The sequence below is a fragment of the Brassica oleracea genome, chromosome C2, assembly GCF_000695525.1.
Source record: "Brassica oleracea var. oleracea cultivar TO1000 chromosome C2, BOL, whole genome shotgun sequence".
Lineage (NCBI taxonomy): Eukaryota > Viridiplantae > Streptophyta > Magnoliopsida > Brassicales > Brassicaceae > Brassica > Brassica oleracea.
The window spans coordinates 37375859-37385465 of NC_027749.1; the positions used below are offsets into that span (position 1 = coordinate 37375859).

The 9607-nt window shown below is 34.1% G+C and overlaps 1 protein-coding gene, 1 long non-coding RNA gene and 1 pseudogene across 3 annotated transcripts; all 3 read left to right on the plus strand.

The window, feature by feature from the left end:
* Positions 1 to 2517, plus strand: part of LOC106324138 — a 10590-nt pseudogene extending 8073 nt beyond the window's left edge.
* A 1924-nt stretch (positions 2518 to 4441) lies between these two features.
* On the plus strand, positions 4442 to 6406 carry LOC106323049 (chlorophyllase-2, chloroplastic). The gene is made up of 2 exons (XM_013761216.1): positions 4442 to 4761; positions 5641 to 6406. The coding sequence occupies exons 1-2, from the start codon at positions 4483 to 4485 to the stop codon at positions 6325 to 6327; spliced, it is 966 nt and encodes a 321-aa protein (XP_013616670.1). The 5' UTR covers positions 4442 to 4482; the 3' UTR covers positions 6328 to 6406.
* Positions 6407 to 6973: 567 nt separating this feature from the next.
* Positions 6974 to 9601, plus strand: LOC106325852. 2 transcript variants are annotated; one of them, XR_001267072.1, is made up of 4 exons: positions 6974 to 7454; positions 7933 to 8123; positions 8534 to 8744; positions 8853 to 9601. It is a non-coding gene; the product is annotated as an uncharacterized LOC106325852 (long non-coding RNA). The 2 variants fall into 2 exon arrangements; XR_001267071.1 differs by having other exon boundaries at positions 7933 to 8744.
* The last annotated feature ends 6 nt before the right edge of the window (positions 9602 to 9607 follow it).

Genomic DNA, 9607 nt, shown 5'->3' on the forward strand with positions numbered 1-9607 from the left:
TTCCGGTTGTCGGTGAACTAACCCCATGAATTCGGTTATACCTCGTTGGTATTCTTCCGTAAGCAATCTCGTGTTCGGATCCAAATGAGGTCGATCGATCCAAGAACGAAAATAATTTGAAGAATACATGTTTTTATGAATAAATTTCGTGTGTAGAGAGAGTAAGAGGGAGGATGAAGATATGGAGTGAATGAAGAGGAAGACGGGTGCTTGTATTTATAATTGAAATCCTGCCGACAGACCGAGGAAATTCCGATGGAATTCCGACGCCAACGGCTTGTTCATCGGAATTTCTTCGGAATTTTTAAAATACCCCAACGGCTCTCTAACGGCTATAATATATCCTCGGAATTCATCGGTTTTTTCCGAGGAATACATTTTTCCTCGGTATTCCATAAGAATATTCCGACGGATTGATATTTCCTCGGAATACCGTCGGTATATTCCGAGGAAATTCCGAGGAACCCAAATTTTGTGTTTCCTCGGAATATCCTCGTAAATTCCTCGGGATATTCCGAGGATTTCATTTTCCGTCGGAATGTCCGTCAGAATAACGCTGCTTTCTTGTAGTGAATGTGTATACTCGTTAGATATTATCGGCCAGATTGTTGAAATCAGTCATATTGACCATATTAATGTCAATGGGAAGGAGACATAGAAGATCTCCTTAGAGTTCCGAAATGAAAAGTAAGTTAATAGGCTGATCCTATACATTGAAATTTCCATAAACTATGGCATATTATCTTTATTATACGATCTTAAGTTTTAATCCTTTTTTTTAGTGATGAAAGACTTCCAATGGTGCTTTGGGGTAAATTCGCCTGTGATGTTTGTGAGGCTATGCAGGTTCGAGATGAGCATTCAATTGTCTTAGTTTTACGCTTTGGGAAAATCAAAGTGTGGAAAGGTAAAATAAATTCCTCATTGTAATTTCAATTTAAGTTTGATTTGATAACCTAACTTTTTATCTTTGGAGTTTTCTAACAGAAGATAGAAGTGTGAGCAATGCCTACAAGATCACCGAAATTGGGTTGAATCCTCCAATGATTGAAGTAGGGAAGTTCATTGCAATGTACTATATATATACTCAAAGGTTAATGTAACATAACTATAATGAAATATTTTTTTCCTGCGATCTAATATCTTTGTATATTCCTCTGTTTTAGTTTGCCTAGGGATGAACTACCTTTAGCCATTGTGGAGTCTAAGAACTCGGCTATAGTGAATGGTGTTTCAGCTAAAGATGATTTCTTTATACTTACACCAAGAAAAACAATTGCTCAGATTCTGGAAACAAAACAGGTTTGTTATCTCTCAACTCGGTTACAAACTTATTTATCATCTTTGTTTGCTCACTGTGATGATTAGGTGTTATTTTCTAATAAATAGCTGTTTTACAAATATTTTAAGGTTTAGAAGTGTATTCTTTTCTGCACCATCACTGCGATTGATTCTGATATGGGATGGTTTTACCTAAGCTTCAAAGTATGTTCTAAAAAAGTCTTGAGTGTTCCAACGTCTCCCAGTGATGATGGTAATGGCGAGGATGATCTGAACCACACTTATTATTGTGTTAAGTGCAAGACTTACAATCCAATGACTCTGCCAAGGTAATTTAATATTTATACACACGGTTTTACATGATTATGACTATGATAATGAAACTAATGGTTTGTATATTTAATATAGGTACACATTGCATTTGGTTGTGCTTGATAACACAAGTAACACTAAGTTGGTGGTGTTTGATAATCATGCTATGCAACTACTCAATCAACCATGCTTACAAATTGCTGGACTATTAATCAAATCCTAACACCATAATTCTATAATGTGGTACTTTGATATATAATACTGTTTTGATAACATAAGTAACTAAATCATTTTCTTATGTGTTGTAGATTGAAGAAACAAATCTGCTCCCACCCGCACTTAACAATATCATTGGTGAAACGTTCTTATTCAAGATTCAAATTGAAAGGGAGAATTTTGTTTACAAACAGGAAACCTACAATGTTCTCAAGGTCATCACAAACAAGGATTTGATATCCGATTTTGAAGAAAGCCACTCTGCAAATGTACGTTCATTTTCTTTCTGGAACTTTTAATTTTTGCTTAGGTAACTGTGTATAATTAAGGATTTGACTCGAATTCTTTTTGACATCTTCAGGAAAGTGAAGATGGCCAATTTCATGATATGGAAACTCAATCAGATGCACCGGAGGTTTGTGGATACAGTTTTGTACTTAAGTTTTGATAATCTAACTAAGTTTTAAATTTACAAATATTACTACTGGTCTGTTGTTTTAAGTTATTCTTAGAAGATGTTTCATTTTGCAGGTCTCTCTTGCTATTCAAGGTTTAGTTTCAAAACAGTCTGAATCTTTTGATCTGACTCCAGCTAAAAGAATTAGGGCAGTGAACATTGATACCAAAGAAATCCTTGACGACAATTCTGTGACAAGGAGTGTCAGTTCCGTGAAGATTAAGAAGGAGAAGTTTGCTAAAAGTGACTGAAGTGTGTTTTCGTAGCACTTGATCAAGAGCCTTTCGTTTTACTTTATGTTTACGCTTGATTTCTATTTAAGGTTTTTATATTTTTCCAAGCTTTGATGTTTTGATTCTATACTTATGTTTGGTGTTTTTAATTTAATGGAAAGCCTCTATGTGTTTTACTCTTTTTTTGCTAATTTTTTCAATTTTTCTAAAGTGTTCTTTTCTTTTACCTCTATTCAGCTATTATTACACCACACCTAATCCAAACTCAATTACTCCGTATAGATCAAGATATAATATATAAACAATCAACCTCCGGAAATTAGTCCTATCTACCATTATCAGTTCGATGCCTACGTCTATGTTTCATTAAGTTTAGAGAACTTACTTGATCAAGTTTAAATTCCCCTTTTGGTTACGAAAAGAACGGTTCGTAGAGTACAACTCCACGGGAAGTCTGTTGCAGCTATGGGAGCCAAGACACCTGCAAGAAAAGATAAATCATTAAGACTACTGAAATATTATACAAGATATTAATTTCCTAATCCTTAAGGCCCCTATGGTTTGAATAGAACCGAATATAATATTTTGTTATGTATATATGAAACCTAATCCATAAAACATCCATGATTTCAGTAGAACCGAATTTAAGTAGTTGATTAAAATATAATTTATATTCTGTGTATACTGAACTTGCAGTATTAGGACTTTATATCAAATTTTTAAAAAGGCGCTAATGTTTGTATCCCCTGTATATTAAAACAGAAACATTATAACTTTTGAGGTACTCATGTGTCATCACAACAATGATTCTTAGAATCTATAGAAAAATAAATTGGTTCATCTAAATTTATAATAAGTTTTTTATTAAACTAACCGTAAATTAATTATTAATGTTCTTCATTCTTTCTATAAATAAAAATTACGGAATTGCCTAATGTGTTTAAACTATATATGATATTTAATGATTTTAAATGATAAAGATTTGATAAAAATTAGTGTAGCCTCTATCATTTTTTTTTCAATTTTAACTTATTAAAATAAATTAAACAACCACATTAATTAACCATAAAATATAAATTTAAATTTTTCTGTATATTTTATATTTTAAAATTTTAAAAGTAAAAAAAAAAGAGGGCCCTGGGGAGCATGCTACCCTCAACCTACAAACAACGGCTATAGATTACCAAAACTATTAAAAATCTCACATTAATTTTTTTTGAACCGTGATTTAAATTTTTTGTTATGACAAGATATAAATCACTACAAAATCATATAAGTATGAAGACTCATTTAATAAATATTAAGATAAATATATATATCTTTTAAATTAACTATATACCATATAAAATATATAAATATTTTTATTTTGAAATTTTCTTTGAACATTTTTTTTTTGAAAAAAGCTTTGAACAAATATTGACAATTTAATAGTTAAATTTTAAACTGTGCATTGAATTTTTTTAAAAAATTATAAATTACAAAAATGATTAATCATCACACAATGAAAATTTTTGTTATCACTGATTCAAAGTTTTTGTTATAAAAAAATAAAAACGATCAAAAAATAATATGATTAGAAAAAAAATATTTAATAGATATCAATATTAAAAATATATTATATATCTATGTTAATATCATTTATATTTAATTATAGACCATACAAATATAAAATGTTTGTTTGGATTAATAAAAAAAATTTGTTTTATGAATTTTTAATAATTAATATATATTTATTGTTTATTATGTAATATATAATACGTAAAAGTAATTTGTATATAATATTCATTTTGGGCAAGGCGTGAGTCTTAATCTAGTTTCTGAATTAAATTTTATACTTCTTAATAATTATTATTTCAAAATTTAGAAAGAAAAATCCATCATAAAGTAAACTTTTTCATGTCTATATATATATCTCATTCATTTCATTCTCATGAACCTACGGAGAAAAAAAGTGAAAAAAATAACAAAGAGAAGAAAAAAAAAATGTCATCTTCTTCATCAAGAAACGCCTTTGTGGATGGCAAATACAAACCAGATCTTTTAACAGTGGATTTAGCATCTCGCTGTCGCTGCTACAAAACGACGCCATCTTCTTCTCTGACTCCGCCGTCTCCTCCCAAGTCGCTTTTGGTGGCAACGCCGGTGGAGGAAGGAGAATATCCGGTGGTGATGCTCCTCCATGGTTACCTTCTCTACAACTCATTTTACTCCCAGCTTATGTTGCATGTCTCTTCCTATGGCTTCATTGTCATCGCTCCGCAGGTTCAATATTATCTCACAAACTAATTTTAGATTAAATACACTGATTCATGAATTAATTAGCCTCTAAAATTTATTTTCTGTTCTCAAATATAGTTTCTCGGAGCAACTTCAATGGAGGTTCTATCCATTGAAATCTCAAAAACACATATATGTGTATGTATATATATGTATATATTATAATATGTAATTATGGGATCCATGACATGACTGTAGAAAACCCAACCCAAAGTTAAAAAACAAAAATTTACACTAATATTAAATAGTGAATCGAAAAACTTTTTTTAAAAACTTTGGATTGAATTTTTCACAAAATTATAGATTCCACAATTATATATGCATATATAATATATATATACATATATGATCTATATATATATTTTTTTTGAGAACTCCAATGGGCAGAGCTAGTTAGCTACGTGTAAATCTGCGTTTGTTGACACATTAGTCTCCGTTCACTATTCAATACTAGTGTGAAAAAACATTGCAAGTAGACCATTTGGTACTTGTGTTAAAAAAAAAAAAAATGGACCATTTGGTCACTCGGTATAAATTTGCACTTACGTAAACTATAAATAGTTATGTTGGATTAATGTAAAACTTAGGTGCAAGTAGACCGTCGTATTTAGGATTTATATGAATGGAGTACATGATGCCACGTTTAGCTGAGTTCTGAGACCTTATTTGTTTTGCTTGGCTCTTATTGGAACCTTAGACAATAAGAAAAGTAAATAGATGGGTCCACTTGATGTAAGAGTCTGTTTTTGTCTCTAATCAAATTGTCCGATTTCATAATAATCTCTCAAATCTTCTAAGAACAATTTCGTTACACGTTTTTATTTTGTTATGAATCAAATTTATTGGTTATGTTATACCCAACAGTTATATAACATTGCCGGACCAGACACGATGGACGAGATAAAATCAACGGCGGAGATTATTGATTGGTTATCAGTCGGACTTAACCACTTTCTTCCACCACAAGTAACACCCAACCTATCTAAATTCGCACTCACCGGCCATAGCCGCGGCGGCAAAACCGCATTCGCCGTGGCCTTAAAGAAATTTGGATACTCATCGGAACTAAAGATCTCAGCAATTATCGGTGTAGATCCGGTGGATGGGACAGGGAAAGGTAAACAAACCCCTCCTCCGGTTTTAACCTATGAACCAAACTCATTTAACCTAGAAAAGATGCCTGTTCTAGTTATTGGTTCGGGACTTGGTGAACTTGCCCGGAACCCATTGTTTCCACCGTGTGCACCTACGGGAGTGAACCACCGAGAGTTTTTCCAGGAATGTCAAGGTCCAGCGTGGCATTTTGTCGCAAAGGATTACGGACATTTGGACATGCTTGATGATGATACAAAAGGGCTTAGAGGGAAGAGTTCTTATTGTTTGTGTAAGAATGGTGAAGAGAGAAAACCAATGAGGAGATTTATTGGTGGAATTGTTGTGTCGTTTTTGATGGCTTATCTGGAAGATGATGATTGTGAATTGGTGAAGATCAAAGATGGGTGTCATGAAGGTGTTCCTGTTGAAATTCAAGAGTTTGAGGTTAAAAAGTAATTTTCTTTAGAGCTTGTTTTTCCTATTTTCAATATACAATAGTCACACTGCTTATGAAGTTATATTGTGTAGTCTTTACTCAAGTGACATCTTGACTCATCAAAGTAACCCGTTCGCATTCACAATACTAGGAGGGTAAACTTATATATGTTTTTTCTGCAATTTCAATAATCAAAATAAATTTACAAAACAGATATTAAACTGTCTGGTTGGAGCTGGTAGAAAAAAACAATATCACATAATATGGTTTCTAGGTCAAGTGTCGTCAGCGTTAGATTAACCTCATAGATAAGTGCGCATGTGTGGTTGATTCCGAACCAAGAAGAAGTTAAATCTAGATATATGGAAAACATTTTGTCCCATGTCCTCTTGCCTGAATTGAACAACATATCACTTGGTTGGGCCACTTCATCTCGGATGCACACAAATAGTTGTCGAGGTTGCACATGAGATTGTTGAAACGATGTATATTGGCAAAGGGAGCTCCAGACGACTTGAAATGCATTGGTATATATGAAGATCAAAGGATACAACTTTTATTTCTTGGCAATAGGTTAACCAATAAAGTGACCCCTCTACACGCACATGATCAGGTTTACCAATAATCCGATAAGGACAGCATGAGTGACATACCTCCAAGCATTAGTGGTAAAGTCAGAAACCTCGGCTGTAGTAGGGTTTTCTGAACCTATTTCGAAAGAGGTGTATGTACCCCTAAATTTGTCTTTACTGTGAAGTTTGTCGTTAGGTGCTCACTGGCTTCGGTTGGACGTGTTCGGATTGGGCCAAGCCGAGTTTCTATTAGGCCGAAAGGATTACAAAGTCCAAGAATGAGCTCGGCTCTCTACGAGTGCGAGCTAAAGAGTTTGTTACAAAAGCGGGTCCTACCCCATATCAACCATCGCCGACTTCAACATTCAGAAGAGAGTAACGGAGGAAGAGAGTAGAGAGAGAAGTATCACAGAGGAGAGAGAGAGCTTAGCGAGATAGAGAGATCCGATCCTGATCACAGCTCTGGAGTCCACAAAGCTTTCTCTGGTTCCGTTTACGTGTCCTTGTCGTCTTCCAAGGAATCAAAAGCTGAGGGGTCGTCTTCTTCTTTGTAATTGATGTGGTATTCTTCTCCGGTGAGCTCTTTGTGCAATCCCTTGCAGTAGCTGCACAAACAAAACGATATCAGTCAATATTGTATTGATTAGACCAATAGTTTAGGTATGAGAGTTTCGTTCTCTCCTCATACATGTAGGAAACGAAGTTCAGGCCAACAATTGTATGTGTTCTTACTTGCTAAGTTCATTAGATTGATTACAAGTTAAACATATAACTAAAGAACAATCAGATTCAATCTTAACAAGAATTGAGTTGAAGCTAAATTGAAACCTTAACAAGTGCTATCATTCTAGGCTCAGACAATAAGGTTCGATCCGTTCTTGTTCTGAGGATAAGGTTGACCAGTATTTCTTGATGTTACTTGTGTCGTTGATTGTCTCTCGGAAGTTTGATCAAAATGGAACCTATTAATGGAAAGTTTGAAATAAAGAAGTTCGATGGATCAGGTGATTTGGTATGTGGAAGTTTAACATGTTCATGCAACTTAAACTGCAGGGATTGGGATATATCTAAACAACTTCTACTAAAGAAGAAACTGATGTGGATACCAGTACTAAAAAAGAGAGAAAGAAGGATCCTATGGCTAAGGAGAAGACACGAGAGCTAGAAACCTTATTTGTTCGAGTTTGACAAATATGGTGTTGAGGAAGGTGATGAAAGAGACGACTGTTATGGGAGTTTGGAAGGTGATTCTCAGACTAGGACACCTTTTTGAAGCTTGTTTATGGTCTCACAAGTCTGGACATAAATGTTTCAGATGAGGATCAAGCAATATAGATCCTCCCCAATCTTCCACCACAATACAAATCCTTGGTTCATACACTCACTACAAGAATATCGAGTATTCATAGCACACCAGTATATAGCGTTTTTTTTTTTTTGCTATGGTTTACGACACGCGGATTTTTGTATAGCGTTTGGTTTTAATGAAACGCTATCTTTAGATATACGGTTTATATTCACTAAGATTAATCGATTTAGGGTTTTCATCTGTTAGATATATGGTTTATATTCACTAAGATTAATCGATTTAGGGTTCTTCAATTTCGTCATCAAGTTTTGTTCTAACTAATACTCGATGCTTCTTAATCTGCAGATATCTTCTCAAATCAAAGGAGTACACTTATTTTAGGGGTGAGTTTCTCGTTCCTTCGATATTGTTATGAGATTTTAGTTTTCTGTTTCAGTGTAGTGATTTACATATACCGTGTGTGATATACGCAACCTTACTCGTGTATTGTACGTACGCTTGGATCTGGAGCACTGTTTTATTTAACAATGGACAAGAATTGGGTTTGGCTACCAAGGTATGTGTATGCTTTTCTATATATTTTCATTTGTTTGGTTAAGTAAAAAGTGTTTGAGATATGAGTTTCAAAATGTTTGTTACTTACATGGTTAGCCTTGAGTATCAGGAAGGAGCATTTGCTTTTGTGAAAGAAATAGCTTTGAGATTGGGTCATCCGAGTGATTTGTTGTGTCCCTGCATTGACTGCCGCAACTTGTATCATCAGCCAACAGATACAGTGGTGGATCAGTTAATCATCAAGGGTATGGACCAGAAATACAAGAGGAAGGAGAGTTAGTTTGAACATGGAGATGTGAAGGCTGATAAGCCATCAGATATCGGAAGTGAAGAGTATGTAGCTTATGACTTGTTCAGAACTGCTTTCTTTGATGGTGAAGCTCCACAGCCCCATAACGACGATGAAGTTCAGATAGAAGAAGGTGACAGTAAAGAGGAATCTGAGTTTAGGAAGAAACTGGAAGATGCTGAAACTCCACTATATTCTAGATGTCCCAACTACACGAAGGTTTCAGCAATTATGGCGCTTTACCGCATCAAATTTAAGTGTGGTATGTCTGAGAATTACTTCGACCAGATGATTATGCGTTTAAGCACCCACCAATTAACCTAATGTGCCAACAATACCACAATCGAATGGTATGTCATTGTAGCATTTTAGGATCGAATCCACAGAGAACTAGAGACTTATAACACCAAGAATACACAAACCTTCCTAATCTAAGCAAACAAGAAGATAGATGATTTGTAACAAACTAATATCCTAGAAATATAAACAAGGTGATCTCAAATCCAATCAAGAAATAAGTGCAAGAATTCAATCAAATACTAAGGATGGATCCATGGTAAGGATAATTGATATAA

Coding starts and splice junctions, on each gene's coding strand:
- LOC106323049 (XM_013761216.1), top strand. CDS start 4,483: ATGTCATCTTCTTCATCAAGAAACGCCTTTGTGGATGGCAAATACAAA. Junction 4,762..5,640: donor TCATTGTCATCGCTCCGCAG/GTTCAATATTAT, acceptor TATACCCAACAG/TTATATAACATTGCCGGACC.